Source organism: Copadichromis virginalis, linkage group LG17 (genome assembly GCF_057382275.1).
Source record: "Copadichromis virginalis isolate Kocher_CV1m ecotype Utaka linkage group LG17, C_Virginalis_male_GT1.1, whole genome shotgun sequence".
NCBI classification, from domain to species: Eukaryota; Metazoa; Chordata; class Actinopteri; order Cichliformes; family Cichlidae; genus Copadichromis; species Copadichromis virginalis.
The window spans coordinates 36,787,222-36,807,679 of NC_140634.1; the positions used below are offsets into that span (position 1 = coordinate 36,787,222).

The 20,458-nt window shown below is 41.9% G+C and overlaps 1 protein-coding gene across 1 annotated transcript; it reads right to left on the reverse strand.

Moving 5' to 3' along the window:
* Positions 1 to 328: 328 nt before the first annotated feature.
* Positions 329 to 20,328, reverse strand: abcd2 (ATP-binding cassette, sub-family D (ALD), member 2). The gene is made up of 10 exons (XM_085437037.1): positions 19,131 to 20,328; positions 18,448 to 18,628; positions 17,944 to 18,065; positions 11,586 to 11,748; positions 10,891 to 10,985; positions 8,232 to 8,377; positions 7,333 to 7,478; positions 2,225 to 2,309; positions 1,455 to 1,580; positions 329 to 1,341 (listed from the first exon to the last, which is right to left on the reverse strand). The coding sequence occupies exons 1-10, from the start codon at positions 20,073 to 20,075 to the stop codon at positions 1,137 to 1,139; spliced, it is 2,214 nt and encodes a 737-aa protein (XP_085293163.1). The 5' UTR covers positions 20,076 to 20,328; the 3' UTR covers positions 329 to 1,136.
* Between the last annotated feature and the right edge of the window lie 130 nt (positions 20,329 to 20,458).

The following is a 20,458-nucleotide window of genomic DNA, read 5'->3' on the forward strand; positions in this document are numbered from 1 at the left end:
TCTGAGGCTCTGAACACACATATGGTGGAATGTTAACAAAACAGAGGCGTTTTAACAATATAGTGGTATCGTAATCAGTGAGATGGCTTGGTATCATTAGATTGTGCTAGTTAGTCAGGCATGGAACTGGCACTGTTTGAGGCTTATATCCAGCACAGTGTGACAGTTTCACAGAGAAGTCCAGTGTTTCTCCTGTTGTAATTAACATAATGTGTCACAAATAAAAAATACATTTACAGATTTTCTGCCACACAGTTAAAACATGAGGGAGGCTCATATCGAACATGACCAAAGTTTCAAATATGTGCAAACAATCCCTGTCATGTGTGTGTGTGCACTCATCTGCTAAAAAAACCCTCTCCGAGCAGGATGAGCTTGCCCTTCCTCACTGGACCTCTTTATCTCATTGTATTTGTTCAATAAACCAGAAACTTAGAGTTCTGGAGTCAGACCTGCGTCACTAATCGTTCTAATAATAGAGTCGGCATCTGAGCCCATTCCAGTGGTTCATGGACGTGCAACCTAACAAAGCTAACGTGAGGTATAAGGAAACAGATTGTACTGTGGCTCTGCAAAAAAAAAAGTTAAAATTACATTCGGGAAAACGAAAATCTGCTGCTAAACTGGAATACTGCTTTGGACATCAAAGTGGCTCTAACCTTTAAAAGGTTTTCCAGCTAAATAGCAGCTCCCAGAGCCACCGTGACATGCACACCTCTGAAAGCAGAGTAAAGTGCTACAAAACAAACAAATTCATCGTCTTGGTTAATTTGGGTGTATCAGTCACGCCACTTTGAGCAGTGGAAGCAAACAGCGTGCATTACAAGCAGCAGGAATACTTGCGAATGCACTTCACTCTCCCCCGCCTCTCAGACTGGAGCAGGGCAAAGGAGAGGGTGAAAAGACGGAGGGGGGAGAGAAGGGAGAGCTCAGAGGCAAAGCTGCCATTAAGAGCTCCCCTGCTTTACCGAGAGGCTCAGGGCAAAAGAAAAAAAAGGGAAAAAAAATTTGTACTAACAAACTGATTTCTTTGCCTTTTCATTGCCTCGCACCTCCTCCACCACCCCCAGCTTCTTCTTTTCTCCTCGTCTCAATCCTCCTTTACCCCCCTCGGATCTCTTCTCACACCTCCCCCCTCACTCCTCAGCTGTTTTTAGGACAGAGTCGTCTCCGAGGATCTTGCAGAGCTCGTTGAGGCGATTCTGCATCTCGGGAATGCCGGCCAGCTGGGTCTCCAGCCGCTGCTTCTCCTCGGTGAGGGAGAGGCGCGTTGCCGTGTCCAGCTGCTCAAAGCGCCAGCCTCCTTCCCCGTCAAACTGCAGCAGGTGGGTGTGGTACTTCCTGGAGGTGGGGAAGAAGGATTAGAAACAAAGAAAAGATTTGCTCCCTACTACAACTCCCAACTACATTAGCATTTATGGACCAAAATATTCCCCCAGTGTGACGAGGCTTACCACAGGGAGGGTCTGTGTGTGATGGAGAGCAGGGAGATGCCGGCATCTTTGGCAGCCTGGAAAATCTTTCCTTCCACGTCAATGCTCACAGCGCTGGTGCACTCATCCAACAAGGCATATTTAGGCCTGACAGAGGCAGAGAAATGGTTTTAAGTTGGTGCTATGCATCCACTCCATGCAATCGGATTGGTTATGCTATACACCCATAAACAAGATCCAACTGTTACAGCAGATGAACTATAGTTTTAAAGGGGCAACTTCTAGAGTAGCTTAGCATGATTCCAAGTTCAAAGTAAGCCTATGTTATCTCGTACTAGGCTTCAATGGAGCTCATTTTATCCTCTGAACCAAGCTGTCTTAGCTTCTTTCTTTAGGGCAGCTTTCCTGTGATTGGCTGCCATTTGAAAACACATGATTTGCAAACAAGAGGGTGTGGCCTCTGAACTCCCAGCCATAGCTGTGTGCCTGTGATAGTCATAATAAAGTCCTCTCTATTAGTCTAAAAGCAAAAGCAAAAAAACAAAACAAAAAACCATCTAAAACCTGCAGTTTGGCTCACAGGCATTACCTGCATATATACTGATCTCATTATTTGGCCACATTCATTATGAGCATTCACCATTTATAGAGTTGTGCAAATATGTAAACGTTGAAAAAACACACTTTAGTTTACTCTTCAGCATTCAATTTCTTAACAGTAATTCCTTCTGTGAAAACAGCCAATGGGCTACACGCTAAGAAATGTTAACCCACAGGCTTTTTCTCCTTACCTGTGGTAGAACATGCGGGCCATACCCATCCTCTGCTTCTCACCTCCTGACAACACATCCTTCCAGTCCAGCTCAGCATCCCAGCCTGAATAAAAAAGGAGGTATTGCAGAGTAAGCAAGTGTTTTTAAGTGTTCTTTTTTTTGGTAATGAACCTCTGAACTAAAAGATTATCACCAGGGGGCAGGATTTAACTGTTTTTAGCCTTGACCATGAGAGGAAATAATATGTTCGTAAACACTTGTGTAGATCACTCACTGCACCATCTTGTAGTACAAGTTGGTATAACATGAAAGCACAGCCAGACCCTAATTCAGCATCAGCTGTTATCCCTTCAGCACCATACAGAGCTGCAAAAAAGTATTTGCCTGATTGCTTATTTTTGTATATTTGTCACACTTACACGTCTCAAACCACCATCGCACAAATTTTGATACTATACAAAGATAGAGTAAATACAAAATGCAGTTTTTAAATGATGATGTCATCTATTAAGGGAAAACAGCTATCCAAACTAACCATCCTGGGCCACCCTTGTCAGCAGGGCTGCAATCAAGTGTTGCGATGATTCAGTTCAATTCAGTTGAATTCAATGTAATTTATACAGCGTCAAATCACAACAACAGTCGCCTCAAGGCGCTTTATATTGTAAGGTAGACCCTACAATAATACACACAGAGACAAACCCAAACATCATATGACCCCTTATGAGCAAGCACTTTGGCGACAGTGGGAAGGAAAAACTCCCTTTTAACAGGAAGAAACTTCTGGCAGAACCAGGCTCAGGGAGGGGCGGGGCCATCTGCTGCGACCGGTTGGGCTGAGAGAAGGAAGACAGGATAAAAGACATGCTGTGGAAGAGAGCAAGCGATTAATAACAAGTGCAGAGATTCGGTGCAGAGAGGTCTATTAATACATAGTGAGTGAGAAAGGTAACTGAAGAAGAAATACTCAATGCATCATGGGAATCCCCCAGCAGCCTACACCTATTGCAGCATAACTAAGGGAGGATTCAAGGTCACTTGGTCCAGCCCAACTATATGCTTTAGCAAAAAAGGAAGGTTTTAAGCCAAATCTTAAAAGTAGAGATAGATGACTGGCAATGACTCTTTCACAACGCTGTGGAGGAATTCTGTTGCACTTTTCTTCACAGAATTGATCGTGACATGATGTGTTGCTTTCGAGATCTTTTAGCCCACTTCACTTCATGTCCTATTTAAGTGATTTCTAGATTTAACACGTTTGGCATTATTGTGGGTGTGACTGGTGAAATTATAAGCAGCTTTCCAAAAAATGTGTCTAATCACATTTAATTTATGATTTAACCAACGGTCCCCAACCCTCAACTCAAGTGTTCTAAAGTCTCTATATTTCAAAATGAGATTACAATAGAAGAAAGGGAAGTGTAGATACTTTATAACAGCAGTCCCCAACCCTTGGGCCACGAACCGGTACCAGGCCGTGAGTCGTTTGGTACCGGGCCGCGAGAGTTGAGGCTCCAGTGGCGTGTCCAGTGGGGTGGCCTGGGGGGGCACAGGCCACCCCCCCAACCAGACTGGCCACCCCAGGTGCCACCCCGAAGCTAAAACAATAAAATTTAATGAAATATCAAATGTACGATTATGGTTTCACAGTGAAGCTCAGATATCCGAGGGTAAGTGAATGCAGCACCGGCTTCTGCACTATGCGCATCATGTTAGCAAAGGTAGGAGAGCCAAGCACGAAAGACGGCACCGCAGAAAACATTTTTTCAGCGAAAGATTAACACGTTAACATAGCTGGACTAGCCATCGGACGTTTGCATGGTGGGCTGATGACTTATTTATTTTTTTTGTAACGGCATGAACAATGAGAAGTGGTGGATTGGCCAGATGCTGGCCGATGTGTAAAAATAACTCAGTTGTTTGGTGGTGGCTATGGCGGGGCTTCCACAGAGGCAACAGGTGGATGAGGGAAGGTGAGGCAGGAGGAGAGACCCGAGGCAGCCGCCGGTCCAAGTGTCAGGTGTCAGGTGAACTGAACTTCAGGTAAGAAGTTATGACCTGCAGTCTATCTGGGTCAGATATAAACCAAGTTTAGGTGGAGTTTATTTTCATTGTGCTGACTTTTTACAGTCAGTTACAATACCTCATACTGCGTGAGCTAGCATGAGGAGTTTCTATACAGCTGTTCGGTTGCTATGATGTTACTGATAGTGAACTTTATTTTATTCATAAGATTAGTTAGTAGAGCTGCCAACAGTTCCTTAAAAAATGGAATGGTCCCTCATTCAGAGAAAATATTACGCGTTTCATATTGCCTCTTCTTCTCTCATCCTCTCACCCTCCCTCTCCTGTTGCTACTTTAATCATGAAACTGATCAATGATCAGCTGATCGGCTTTTCTCTCTTGTTTATTTATCGCCCACTTTGCGCCATGAAACAGGAAACCAGCGGATGTCGCGGTAAACAACAGCAGCACGTTTAAGCTTGATCAGCTGTTGTTAGAATTTATTTAATATTAATTTCTAGTATCAGCTGATGTTGGCTGGAGCCACAGCTGTAAAGCTGCTGGTCATGATGTCGGTTTGGTTATGTGGTGAGAGGGAAACATGAAGATGAAACCAGGAGATGTCCTTACTGAACCATCAGAGCTGTGATGGAGAAACAGGTTTACCTTTTAGGTGACATGAATGAGTTGAAGTTATGAACTGTTTCTGAGAGACAAATAACACCAGGATCCTTTTCTAAGTAGCTGACAGCTGGTAACTGTGCAGGGGCGGGTCTAGCAAAGTGTTGCCAGGGGGGCAGGTAGGGCATTAACAGGGAGAGGGGGGCACAAGGAAATACTTTCTTATTCTCATTTAAAATGTCTCACTTTTATTAAATAATTATCTGAATCTTGCGAACAAAGTTTTTATCTGACATAAAATGTATAGAAATCATACATATGCCAAAAAGACTACATCACTGTCACAACAGCATTTGTTTTCATTCAAAGGCTTTATGGCTTTAATACCTGGTGGGCCGGTCTGTAGTCAAAATGCCTAATTTTTTGTCCCAGTCCAGCCCTGCAGGTTAATACTGGCAGTGTCACCATGCCAGCTGACTGTATTTCATCATCAGCCAGTGTTCTTTATCAATATTACCAAAGTTTACCATAAGGCAGCATAGAAAGTATTTACTTGCTTTCAGGTTTTATTCAAATGTTAGTCTTTTCATTTGTTTCCCCACTTTTTTCCTGTTTCAAAATCAAACACCAGTTTGTGAGAAGATTATCTTCTTTTTTTTTAACAGGCATTGGTTTTGCATTGGCATTGGCTAATTTGCCAATTGTATGTTAAAAATGTTCGTATTTTAATATTCAAAAATGTTTTTGCCCAAAACATGTGCACTACATGTCAGTAAAAATACTATGCAAATATTGATGTCCTTGAATGCTGAGTAAACACTGACTGATTGTATCTCTTGTACTTTATCAACGCAGTATCTAAAAACTTTGCACCGTAGTGGTTAAAATCTCATTCTAATAAGAGTTAAAAGCGCATTCGGTTATTAGGTTTATAGTGTTATTGAATTATGGTTAAGGGTTGGTAGAATTGTTTTTAACATTATCTGCCACCCTTCTCCAAATCTGTGCCCCTACCTGGCCCCCCCAACAAAAATTTTCTAGACACGCCACTGTGAGGCTCGGGTGTGAAATTTAGGGTGTGTTTTAAATTTCGGGTGTGTTTTCAGGGTTTTTATCGTTAACTCAGTTTCCCTGGGTCTTTTCCTGTGTTGTAGTTTTGTGTCTTATTTTGAAAGAAATATTTATGTGTTACCATAGCGACCAGAGAGCATTAAGGGGCAGAGAGGAGGATGTTACTCTCAATGTTGTTAGCACATTTCAGGAGGACACTGCTAATAAAGTTACACAATTACACAGTGAATTCAGATTATTATTATATTCATAAAAATAACAGTTTTCATCTTGGTCGTATCATTTTATTTTGTTGTATTTATCCACAACACCTTAAAGGCTGGTCCGTGAAAATATTGTCTGACATTAAACCGGTCCGTGGCGCAAAAAAGGCTGGGGACCGCTGATTTAACTTACCTGCCCACCTTTTCAAATAAGGCCAGGTAGGTTAGGATAGCTTTAAACATAAAAAATAAACAAAATCATTTGAAAACTGCATTTTGTATTACATTGTTGCGCTCTACACAGATGTTTTAGAGAAGCAGTAATAGCACTTTTTCAAAGTCTGCTGATAGCTTTAAAAAAGCAACCACAGGAATTTACAACAAGCACATTTTAAGGTGGTGTTAGTTGGATATTGTGGGATTATATATGATGACAGGAAATATTTTTTCTCCTTTGTTATATGAAACATGGAGAAGGCACTTAGAGTTTGATGCCACACAAAAACTAATGAGTAAAATCCATGAAAATGAAAACTGCAATACATGACTTCACATTAAATACTAGACTAAACTGTAAAGAGTTAAAGAGAAGACAAAGACTGTGTAACGGACTAATCATCATATCCTCTTTGGTTATATTGCATGTCTTTGTGAGCCCATAATAATGTGACTGCATACACGTGGGCTAATTACCATGAGTAATGCAAACCTTTCTAAACTGTTTCACAGTGCAACTATTCACGCATTAAACCTTCTTGCGGCGCTAAGCTTGGTACAGTAGTTGGTTCACAACAGTGTAACCATTTGTTCTGCAGGAGGGAGAGAACGGCTGCCAATTTGTCACACACTCAAGTTTAGGAAACGCGCGCTCAAGCTCCTGGCTGATGCACACAATGTGTTTGATCTCAAACACCAGCAAACCTTTTCTTCACAATTAAAGGTTTATAATTAAATGCTTAGGGAGTTTTTTCTTCCCATTGTTGCCAAGTGCTTGCTCACAAGGGGTCATCTGATTGTTGGGGGTTTCTCTGTTTTATTGTAGGGTCTTTAACTTACAATATAAAGTACCTTGTGCTGTGATTTAGTGACAAGGTTCCTTTAGCTCAGTAGTTGATTTTAATTTAGTATGTTGAGTTTTTTTTTCTTATCTGGTGATTGTGTGTCTTTTGATTTATGTGGTGAACTGCTGCTCTTTCATGGATAAATAAAAATAAAAGCTGTCTTACCTCCCTCTCTGTTGACAATGTGATTGAGGTTGACTATGGCTAAGATGACCTCTAGGTCCTTGTCACTCATCCCTCTGGCAGCCATGTCCTCCACCGAGTCTGGGTAGATCACCTGGTCCCGCAGTGAACCTAATGACATGTACGGCCTGGGGAAACATAAATGCACATAAGTTGTATCCGTTATGAGCACTAAAGCTCACAAATTGTGTGACAAAAGCATTTTTAGACACTTAAAGAGGAGGAGCTGAAAGAAAAAGATGTCTGTTTTATAGATAGTGTGTTGGATTCTGTTACAGCTGCCAGCTGGCCATCTCATCCTATGTATAAAATATTTACCGCACTGCAGGAGGGAGTCAGCTATGGGTACGATTACATTTGAAGGTTTGGGTAAGACTGCTTCCCACATGGGCGGCAGATCCTTGGTTTGAATCTCGACTGGTTGGACCATTACCTGCCTGTGCTCTCTGTTACCCTCACTCTCTCCTGTCAGAGTTGCTATATTTATTTCACTGTCTCGCTCTAAAATCAACATAAAAATGACAAAAATGTTATCATGATAACAGCTGCTGCTCCAACTGTTGCAGCTCTTGCTATATAGCAATAAAGGAGAGAGGTTACGCATAATGGATAATTACCAAACAACTATAATAATATTTAATTTGATAATATTTATCATATCTAATCATTCTGCAGAGCTAGTATTTTAAACTTAATCTGGACAGTAAATATTTGACTCTGTCCACAGCTCTGGTTTCTCTCTCAGCTGCACAGACACACTCAGGTCCTGTTACAATGGATTAGATTACTGTTACGGTTCACTGGTACAATGATCAAACCCTGCACTTGTTTTGTCTGCCGTGGGCCCTGCGATTATTGAGAGTGTGCATTTGTGCGTATACCTCTGAGGGATGTAGAACATATGCTGAGGGGAGGGTTTGTGTAGCCGGCCGCCGTAGACAGGCCACAAGCCGCCGAGGATCCTGAACAGAGAGCTTTTTCCACAACCATTAGGCCCTGTGATCAGTAGGTGCATGCTCTCTTCCACCTGAACGGGAGAGACAATTTATTAATTCTCCTGAAGCAGAGCGGGCTGTCAGTGTAATTACAATGCATCACTAGGCCATAAAGCTGTGGAAAAAGCAGGAGTGGTGTTAAACTGTTACACACAGAAAATATGGGCTCAAATTGTGGTCATAAATATTTTGTATTTGTAAATCAGTTTTGTACTTGTAAATCAGGATTTGTATGAGTAAAAAGAATTTGTGTGTGTAAAAAAGATTTGTATGTATATCCAAAAAATACGGGTGAAACTCTGCACTCAAGTTTCAACTTACAAATACGAATTTTAACCGTATTTTTCTTCCTTTCAGCTGATTGGTCAATGTCATGTCAATCACAAATGTAACTATCCAATCAGAGAACAGATGGGTTTGGCTGTCGGAGGGGCGCTTTTTTGAACTGTCCCTGAAAAGTGGTTTTGTATATTGAACACAACTTAAAAATAAAAATAAAAATCCAGATGAAAATATATAGAATTTGCAAAATATTATCTTGCACCTGTCAAAAATTTGTATTTAATATCATATTGATATAATAAATGAAATTATTTATTAAGTATCTTTAGATTTCAGTAAATTGTGGCTAATAAAAGTAAAAAAGCCTGATTAATTAATTAATCAAGGCTAAAGTTCTACATATTTAAGGGCTTGGGCACTTGTGCTACAGGCGCTAGCTAGCTTCTCAAGCGTCACCTTAGCTAATTAAAGTCACTGAGCTCTCATAATAAGGCTTATGTGGTTAGTTTCACTAACAGACTGTTTAAGAAGCGCTCTTTTTTTGGTGAATGAAATTCTAGTATTACTTCATTCATATGTAAGTACAAATTTGTAAGTATGGTATATGGCTACAGCTTACTAGCCAAACTAGCTTGTGTTAGCTGATAACTTGGCACGCCCCAATCTCGCATAAATACGCTGATTCTGGCTCAAGATTAAAAATGTAGTGATGTCTATAAGGCAAATCCTTTGAAACATTAGGCCACAGCACACATTACTACTCTATCATTAGTTTTTATAGCTTTAATCCTTTTGCTAAAGTGGTTAACCATGGTTTCCATGGCGAGAAACCAAATATAGAGCCTCATTCATAAACGATGGGTAAAAACGTTTCACACACAAATTTATGATTCTTATTTTCTCTATTTTCATGCACGACTATGCATTTGAAAAAATATTACACACCACTCTTATTGCTACTTATACTACTGCTAATTATTATTATTTAATTTTGGTCAATATTTACAGCTTTACAAAACGACATTGGCTAAAAATGTTTAGAATTAGAATACAAAACTTAATAATATGATATTAATTTACGTGTTACAATGCAAATTAATAACTGAAAATATGTAGACTTTAAACACACTTTAACAGGGTTATCTTATCATATGGGTCACTCTAAGTTTCATATGAACCTAAATGTCAAAATGTTCCTTTTTTCTTTTACTTGCCACAGTGAGTGTCTCAAGTTAAATGATATTCATCACCCCCATTATTTCAGCCAGCTCTTCATCCTCAGACACTATTACCCATCCTGCTTTTTTGCCTTAGTGAGCATGCTCTTCACCTGTATGCAGCTTGCTGTATGCAGATTACATGCAGTGATCTGTCCCATAAATCTTGCAGTAGTTTTGCATGTGCACTTGTTTTTTCGTGCAGGGTAAGAACTAAAAAAAAGAACTTAAAAGAAAAAGATCTTCAGTTCTTCAAAAAACTGCCATTTAAAGTTTGTGTATGATATTTATATTGAAGCTGACATTTTTAAGCACAGCATCAGCGTCTTTTTCCGTTATCAGCTCAATGTCAGCGGCGTACTCTTGTGTAACGACCTCAGGCCAACATGTATAATTGGAGCCTAGTGCAGTCTGCACAGAGGTCTGTTTGCCTATGGTGTTTGAAAGAGATAAGCTATTCTTATTCATTTGTAATAATTACAAAAGCTGATTCTTTTGATGTCTCAAAAAGCATTTTTATCAAAAACATCATGTCAGTGTTTCCTATTGTTGCCTCCTAACAAAAGAAGTCAGCAGGTCAGAACTGGAATAAGAGACACGTTTTGTCTGGTATCAAATTATCAGCGATGAAATCATGCTAACTCAATTATCCACATACAAGAAACAGATGAAAGGATCAGCAGACCCTCAGCCACTTTTGAGTGAAAAAAACAGAACCTGTGCTGAATGGATGAGCAGATCTTTGCAGCAGATTCACATCTATGATATGAGCGTTATGCATTATACCCTGCATCCAAATAAAACTGGAACGTCTGATCTGTGATTTCCACCACCATGAAATCCTCATGAGGTGAATATAGTAGTGAAAATCCAGAGGGGAGCAACAAGTTGACACCCAAAGGATGTATCTGCTTTCTAATGAGACCCTGGGCCATTGTTTTTAAATGCTAATAAATTCTACACGGACCAAAATCCTCAGGAGTGAAGTCAGAGGGGCCTGAACTATCAGTTAAAGTAGAGCTCAGAAGGAAAAAAAGATCAGCCACCTTGAAGTTTAGGCAAGATACTACAACGTCTCCGTTTGGTGTGATAATCGGGACGTTCTCACACACGATGCCCTTGTCCACATCAATCACTTCGCCTGCAGAAACACAGAAACAGAGAAAAAGGATCAGGAACTACAGTGATTGTGTATTAGAGTAACTGATTGGACTCGGTGTCTTTACCACTTCACTTATTCATTAGCTTAGCATTACCCTCCAACATAAGATGCTTTCTATTAGAGTGTATCCAACCTTTGGCCATTTAGTTTATTGATTTCTTATAATGTAAGCTGATCTGTAAGCTGGCCCAGATAAGGTTTGTGCAATTCATAAAATCTGGTCAAACATTATAAATTAGCAGCAAAACTTGAGCCTGAAGTTAGCATGTAAGACAAATTCTGTTATTGATTTCAGTGAGGCAACTGCCGAAGCTATAGGCTATAACTCATTGCTGATTATTGCTAATTTGGACAACAGAATGGATCGAATAATTGTTGGCAGACAGATGTTGTTGGGGAGTGAACTGAGCGTTTACCATTGACTATGTTTTGACCTGAACCAAATCAAAGCTTACTCTGGGCTTCAGGTAGCAGAAGTGGTAAAAGCAACAGAGGTTGTTGTGATGGCAACCTCTTCCTCTTCTGGTTTTTTTTTTTTTTGTACAGACAAAGAGGTGTTGTGTGTACACTGCTAGCTACCCTTTATTTCCAGCGGTCCGTCTATGTGCATCTCAGGCTTGCTCTTCTTCTCCGTCGTCGTTGTGGCTGACACAGAAGAGCGCTTGTAAATGCCCTTCTGGACATCCTCGAATACGACAAACATGTTGTGGACCCTCGCAGTGTAGCCTGCCAGCTCCGTGACCTGTCCCAACAAACACACACGGGTCAGTCCATCTCTGGTAGATGTTAGTGTCACCACCATTGTGATAAAGATCACGATCATGGTGATGTGCCTGATAAAAATGTGACCCCATGAGTGCAGGACTTGGAACATTGATCCTAAGCTAGGTTTCATTTTAACTTCGGCTGCTGCATCTGCAATAGCCATAAAGTACATTCAGTGCCCCCGTTAACAGGAAGCTGTTCCTCCTCAATATCTCCTGGTGCTTGCTTATATTAAATAATTAAGGTTTTTATATGTTCTGATGAAGGCCACAAGGCTATAACATTAACATGTCTGCTGGCATGGCCAAAACAAATTGGCAAAATGAAGATCTGTCAATACATTTCCCTAAAGTTTGTGTCAGTAGACAAGCAGACTTAGAAAAAGGTTTTGAATCTGTGTAAAATATAAAAACAGAATGAAATCATGTACAAATTGCATAAACCTGTATTTTACTCACAACCCCCCCCCCCCAGAAAACATATCAAATGTTTGAGACTACTCATTCGCTAAAGCTGAAGTGGATACTCATTCAAAATGAAACTTTTCTGCAGTCAGGGGAATCTAAATCTGACTAAAGACAGGGACCATCTGGAGTGTTATCAGTGCTCAGTTTAAAAGCCTCTCTGATTATATGAGGGTGTTTTAGTGCCTGTGGAATTGGCAGCGTGCACATCTGAACAGGCACTATAAATGTTGAAAGCTATATCCAGGTTTTAGAGAAACATTTTCTCCCATCGAGATGACGTCTTTTTCAGGCAAGACCTTGCACATTTCAGCAAGACAATACTAAAGCACATAAAATATCTTTCAGAATCTGGAGGCTGAACTTTTTATCAGATGACAAAGACCCAGAACTGTTGAGCAGCTAGAATCATATGAGACAAGAAAGGGACAACATCCCTCTGCCTGAAGTCCAGCAGCCGCTCTCGTCAGTTCCCAGACTTTTACCGACAGTTGTTAAAAGAAGAGGCTGTACCACACATACCACACAGTGGTAAACATAACTTCTTTGTGAGGCATTGCTGCCATCAAATTCAAAATAAGCTCATATTTTCTTAAACTGCTACATTTTCTCAGTTTGTGTTTTGATGTTTTTTGTTTCCCATATGCAATTTTGAAACGAATTAAAATGACAGATTTATAAGATTCAAAAATCATTGCATTTTGTTTTTACTCACATCTTACAAGGCGTAGCAACTTTTCCTTACTGTTTGTGTGTGCTTTTGGATTAGATATATCATATATTTGCTTTTCCTCTTGTGGTTCTTTGCACCGTGATAATAGGCACGCACGCAGATTCCCCGCATAGCTCAAAAGAAAAAAACAAACAAACCCTACTTCCACTTCCAATGTTCAATTTTTATCCAGACCACATCTCACTGAGATCATAATTTCACTTCACTTAACCAGCTCTAAATGTCATCCTTAAATAATTACTACTTATTCTGTATTTTCACCTTGTATTCATCTACCTCTTCCTGGATTTTAAAAAGAGATTTTTGTAAACATGATCATAAAATTAGTAAAATAATACATTTACTAATGTCCCACCGGGAGGAGGCCCCGGGGCAGACCCAGGACACGCTGGAGAGATTATATCTCTCGGCTGGCCTGGGAACGCCTTGGTGTTCCCCCGGATAAGCTGGAGGAGGTGGCTGGGGAGAGGGAGGTCTGGGCCTCTTTGCTTAGGCTGCTGCCCCTGCGACCCGGCCTCGGATAAAGCGGATGAGGATGGATGGATGGAATACATTTACTGCTGAGGCAACAGAGGAAAGGAGCCAAATGTGTTTACAGGCACCTGGAGAGTGTTTCTTTTCGCTTTCTGTGGTGCACCCTGCAGCGAGACAATGCCGGCTGTTGACACAGCTTGATTATTTTAAACATCGAGCACCATTTCTGAGAATTCATGGACACCGTGCGGGGCAGCGGACCAGCTCAAACTCATTCAACCAGTTATATTTCTACTCGTGTGCTGGTTAGCCCAGTGGCTGCCAAAGTTCAACAGCATAGCAATATATATTAGGGGTGCTACAATACACAAAATTCACGGTTCAGTTCGGTTCGATACTTTGGTGTCACGGTTCGATATTTTTTCGATACAAAAAATGTTCTTGCCTTTTTAATTTGTCATTTATTAAAATTATAAATATATATTTTAACTCAAAAGTACAGTTTTTAAATTTAATGTTGCTGAAACAACAAAGTAATAAATAAATAAATCTGATCGAGAAATCACTCATCTTTGGAAAAGAGAGTTTATTACAGAGAAATGTCTCTTTCCAAAATAAAAGCTATACTATATGCTTCTTGGCTATATTCTCAGCAGCATATTAAACCTATCAGGTCCCCATAAGGAGCATCACGTGCTAACGGCTGTCTAAATGACTCGGGTAAAGTTTGTAGCATGCGTGCTTGTTGTTTTTGTCTGCTTCCACTTGTCTTTGCACTAGGATGATGTCGGCGTAAATGTGCAGTCATATTCGTTGTGTTCCCACTAGTGCTGTCAGCGTTAATCTGAAATGACGTTAACGCCACAACACGGCTAATCTCCGTTAACGAGCTACGGCGGATCGCCCCGTACGTGGGGCTGGACAGCGTCAACACGTTAACGAACAACTGCGCTAACGCAGTAGTTCACACCAATGTAATTGAGCATTGCGTGGCACATCCGACATACTGTTTTACTTTAGTCCATGACACGCTTACCTTCAGGGTCATGCTTCACATGAAAACCAAAATAGTTCCAAAGGCCAGATCTGAATGAGGGTGGGGGAGGTTCAGTTTGCCATGTTGCAAGGAGATTAGCTTCTGTCTTGCTAGCATGCGCTGCGCTCACTGGATCTGCGCTGGACAGTGCAGCCTAGGCGGAGTAGTCGAACGCAGATCCACTGAGCTCTCAACAGACAGCCTCGTCAGAAGAAAAGTTGATAAAATAAATTAAAAATTTTGTATTGTTCGATACATATGCTACCGAACCAAAAGCAATATCAATACGAGTATCGTTGCACCCCTAATATATATGCAGCTTCAGTTTATTTTATTATGAGCCTCATTAACAGCACCAAAAAACCCACTGGGAAAAAGAACCACAGCCCTGCATAATGACATCTGACATTTCAACATAAGTATAGCAATGATTACAAAACACACACATTTGTGTTCTTTATAGTCTGCCTTTGTTCAAAATCCCTGATGAAAACATGCTGTTTGACTCATTTTTGTCTTAGTAATTAGTTCAACTTTTGCATGATATATCACCCAAATGTTAGTCCGATTGAATTTTTCTTGCTTTTGCTAAAATAAAGTGACCTCCTAAAGCCGGGAACACGCTGTAATAATGCAAAATCCGTTTTGTACAAAGCAATTGGACATCTTATGCAAGAGAGATCCTTTTGATATGGCTGTATATAAGTAAACAATACGTAAGTAATCAGTTTAAATATTTAACCAGCCTAGACATTCATGCAGCATTGCAATATTTGTCCTGAATTCACAAAAAAACATACCGGGGCAAATTAAATACCACTAAAACCATCACATCCACTATTCTGGTTTAGAATCAAGCAAACATGAGCTTTTCTTTGCTTGAGCTTTTTAAACGTGATGAAATTTTCAAATACTGGAGTCAGCATATGTGCAAGTAACCCCTGTGTGTTTCTTTTTTTGAAATCTTGGGTTTCTATGATGTCAGTGAGAGGGGATGTCCCTAATATGGTCATCTCAGAAGAGGGGCAATCACATGAAAATGCCCCCCTCCAGTATAAGTTAATAAGGATTATTTTGAATTGTGACTCACATGAAGCTAATCTAGCAGCAGAATAGATCCCTTTAACTAACACCCAGCTGCAGATTAAATGAGACCTGACTGCCCACTCGTAAACACGGCCCTGTTCTGAAGACCAGACAAGGCAGGTGCTGTAATCTGGTGCTTGCTGGGTTTTTTGGTGTGCTCAGCAGGTGTATTAACAAATACAGCCGCTTCATCCTTTCTGATTGGCCTAAAAAGAGTTCAAGTAAATGCTGTTGATCTTCCAGCTCTGCAGAAGTGCAGAGCTGAAAGATCAACAGATGGAGGATTATTTGCAGCTAAGCTGAGCTCTGAGAGAAGGAGCTCTCAAAACACACACACAAGCGCTGGGTTTCACTGACCCGAGAGTGATGGTGGATTCACTCTTCAGGAAGTGAGGCCTATTTAAGCCCTCTGTGTTCAGTTCTGTTCCCATAATAGAATTCCAAGCAGTGTAACACATACAGCATCAGAGCACCAACCTGACCCAGTTCTGTTTTTTACTTAGTCACTGGATCATGTGCTGATAGAACAGGGTGCCAATTTTAATGTACACGAGTGAACTACTGTGTTGTGTGTGAGGTTGGTAGATATTTATGTGCTTTTCACATAAAAATAAAAAACAAAACGGGGACTTTTAGTCTTACCTTGTTATTGTGGAACAAAGAACAAAAACAACAGCAAAGCTTTTTAAGATGAGTAACAAACTACTGCAAGGTAGGACTTGTCATGGGCCAATCTGACTGCACACACACACACTCCTCCATATTAAATAGGCAGAGTGTGTGGAGGCGTGAGCTGGGCACGCTGCCTCAGGAATGTGCTCCATCCCTGCTGTCTGTCAAACTGCACACACACACACACACATCTCTTGGCCTTGCACGCAGGGGCACGCCGCAATGCATCTCAAGCCACGTGCGCACACGTGCTCAAAACAGAAGTGCATGCAGGCTTAAACTCGTATCCCCCGGGAACGTGTTTTTCACAATAAAATGATAATCATGGTGTGAAGAAGGTGGCATGATGGGAAATTCTTTAGCACGGGTGAAACAGTTAAGGAAGCTCACAGCCAACCGCAAGCACATCGAACCAGTTTCATTTCCTCCTCTTTGACGCTGTTTCGGGCTGCTGAACCGTCGCTGACAGTCAAGTTACTCGCTGACAGGCATGAGATAAACCCGCCAGATCTTTGCTCAAATATTCCACATTTTTATAAAGGGAATTATCAAAAAGCCTGGGATAGTACACGCCAACACACAGGGTGGCACGTGATCAAAAGTGCAGCAGTACTAATGAGCTGCAGTGCAACACAGCTTCAGCACAAATGTGCTGCAACCAAATCCTCTTATGGACTTCAAAATGTAGCCTGAGAGAGAGAGAGAATGAACTGGTCTTGCAATTTCTTTCTTTCTTTCTTTCTTTTTGGATTAAAGTGCAATGAAAGATCAGGGATTTGGCTATCAATGAACAAGGTCTTTCATTCAGCTTTTTTTTCTCTTGTTTTTCCTTTTTCATGCTGCGTGGTGAGTTTTGCAAGAAGAAGAAGGAGAGAGATGGACATAAATCAATCCGACATTCTTGATGTCCACTCGTCCATGTACACATGGGCCACCGGAACGACCCACCGATGCTCAAACCTGGCCGGTTTATTTCTTCAAGAAGACATTTTTACTGACATCTGAGCCAAAAAACTGCAAAGTTGTGACACTCTGTACAGTCTTGGGTACTTCCTACTGTTCAGACGGACAATTAAACCTAAAAAGCTGCCAGATATGTTGTGAAAGAACAAAATGCTGAATCATTATAAGTTTAAATAAGCGCAAAAGACCTTTTCTTGTATGAAACTTCTGCTGCACTGCAATTGACTCTCAAACACATCATTTGCAGGATATAACACGTATTCAAAAGGCAACATTCATAAATTTCCATCTTAAACAGCGAAAATCTGTTATTAACAGATTAATCACTTCTTCATACAGTCTCTAACTTATCCAAAAATAATGAAAAATCTGTAATTTAATGCCTTAAAAGGGAAGCATTCCACATGTTGCTTTTCTGGACTCTACTAGAGCCGCTTTGCATGATTCACTTCATGCACAGGATGAAAGAAGTCCCCTCTCCCTTTAACCCAGCTTGTCTTCTGATTGGCTGGCCTTTGCAAACAGCAGGTCTGGACAGGAGGTTGGACTCACAGCCAGAGCTGTGTGCCTCAGATGACTAGATTATTAACATCAGAGTTGCTGCAACTTTCAGAATGGACGAGTATGAAATGCAGGTGTGCATGAGAGATCAGTGTAAGATGTGGGCCTGTGAGTCTCAGTTATGAAGTTTTCTGATTGAAAATGACAGCAAAGTTGTGTTAAATTCAGCATACTACAGTGCACCTCTTTGTAGGAGGACATGATCCTCTCGATGGCATCAGCTCCTGAGGCCAAGAGGTTACGTGCGGTGGTGAACGCCTCTGTTCTCTCGCTCACCATCACCTGGGTCTGACCGTCAGCTGTTTCTATAAGGGTGGAAAGACAGGCACAAGACATGGGACAGCGAGCAGAACAATTAACTTCGGGACCTCAAAAGACAAAACAGAGCTTTGTGTGTCAGCGGTGCGAAACATATTTTCACACTTTCACCTGGGAGCATAAGGATACGATGGAAAAAGGTTCATTAAATATCTGTAGGTACAGTGTAATAAGGGACTCGGTTACAGGCTTATTATTGATGCTGAGAGCTCATCAGGGAGGTGTGGGAGGCAGCTACTGTTTTCACACATGCTAATCAGCTCCCGCTGGTAGAGTAAGCAGTAACTACAGTTATTATAGTTGCACTTAAAAGGCTTAACAAGCACAAGACGCGTGCTAGGGTAACGCTACACCTAACCAACTCCCTACCGCTGTCAGCGAAGCCGGTGGCTGTGATGATGGGCACGGCCACCATGACGAGCCCGGCGCCGCTCCACACGTACTTCATGAGGAACTGCTCGATCATGATGTACCAGAGCCGTTTGGACAGGATCAGGTTCATCTGGTCTGCCAGAGCCCGGTAGCACTTCTGCAGCTGACACATCTCCACCTGCAGCGGGCGGTACATCAGAACATGAAGCAACACAGGCATTTCCCAAATCTCTGTGTGATCTGTGAAAAAGGCCGTGCAGTAGAATTTCTTCAAGATAATAGTAAAGTCTTTCACACTGATGCTCTTTCAGAATAAAAATAGCTTTAGTCAATAAAGTTAAAACTAACTCTGCTGCTAATCTTTGTGCCGGCTCTTATAGCATATTTGTGATCCTAACAGCCTCAAGCAGCAGTAGATGGAACATTGTTATGGATATGACCATTCATCTTAGCTGGCCATCCTCAAAGACCTACCTCTAAAGTTACCGCTTCACCCATTTTAATTACATTGGTGTCTACAGATTGTAAATGTGTTATGCATTTCACACGTAACGTGGCACATCCGGGCACAGACACTTCCTAATAAATAAACACAATAATGATCGTGTGGCTGCACATAACTCCCACACCGCTTCCATTCTGCAGCTAGCACTCACATGCCCACATCCGTCTCTGCATACCTTGTGTCCTCTGTAGAAAGCTATTTCCTCAGCATTAGCAATGATCCTAGAGTGCACATAGCGCAGGTAGCCCTTCCTGTGAGCCTCTTCGGCCACCAGCTTGCCAAATTTGGGCGAGCATGCACGCAGGACTTTAGCCGTGGCAAACACCACGAGCCCTGCCAGCAGGGTCGGACCGGAGGCGTTGGCCCCCCTGGACCTGGCGGTCTGAATCAACGTGTAGGAGGTCAGCATCACATCCAGTATAGGCTTGGTGAGGTTAGAATAGAGATGGGCCACGGACTGGGAGAACATCATCACGTCCTCGGTGAGAGACTGGTCCGGGTTGGCGAGCCTCCCGTCCATGTTGCTGACTTTGTAGTAGGTCTGATTGGTGAAGTAGGTCCGATAGGCATGGTTCACTAGCCGGGTGCGGAAGGCCAGAGCCAGTTTGCACTCCAGGTACCGGATGGCGCTGTTGACGAACGTGGCCGGGATTGCAATGAGGAGCCATTTGATCAGCTGGATGATGAAGCGTTTGGGTTTTTTCTCCACGATCGTTTTGACTATCTTGCCGTCCAAGCTGGCAACGTAAATAGAGAGAAACGTCCTAGATATCAGCGCCACCGAGTGCAAAGAGAGCAAAGCGAGCTCTCTGGAAACGAGCTTGGGAAAGAGGATTTTACCAAGTTCCAGGATCTGCATGAAAAACTCAGTATTTACCCCCGGGGATGGTTTCCTATCAATCACAGCATCCGTTTGAGTCTTTCCCGAGCAAGTGGAGCCGTTCTCCGCCTTTGAAGCCCGGTGATTGCTCCCAGGACCTTTGTTTTTGCAGAGCTGCTTGCAGATGATGGGGTACAGCGTTCTGACACCGTATGCAGCAGCCGCAAGAAACACGGCTCGCTTCGCCGCGGCCGTGCGGTCCCATCTCACTTTAGACGCCGCATCGAGGATGTTGGACATTTTTCAACCGTTAGTCGTCTCTGCAACCAGCCCTTACTACACCCATCCCCCAGACCTGACTCACCGCGTCGACATAAAGAGCGAGAGGATGGCCGGACTGATGTGAAGCGAGCCCGATACTTGTGCCGCTACATCCTGCTCCCCTTTTTTTTGCGCCAGCTACAAGCACTTCAAACTAGAACAAGTGCACTTCCGGTTATTGTTGCCAAATTAAAGGCGTTCCTACCTCCACCGTGTCTGTGTTAGCTTTTATTTTATAAAGAAAATCAGCCCAACATCCGGTTTTGCTGTCGTCACTGGCGACTTAGTTTGCAAAGGGGTTTTTTCATTGGTCGAGCCCCCGGCAAAAATATGATTGGTTGTCTGACAGACGTAAATAAAGG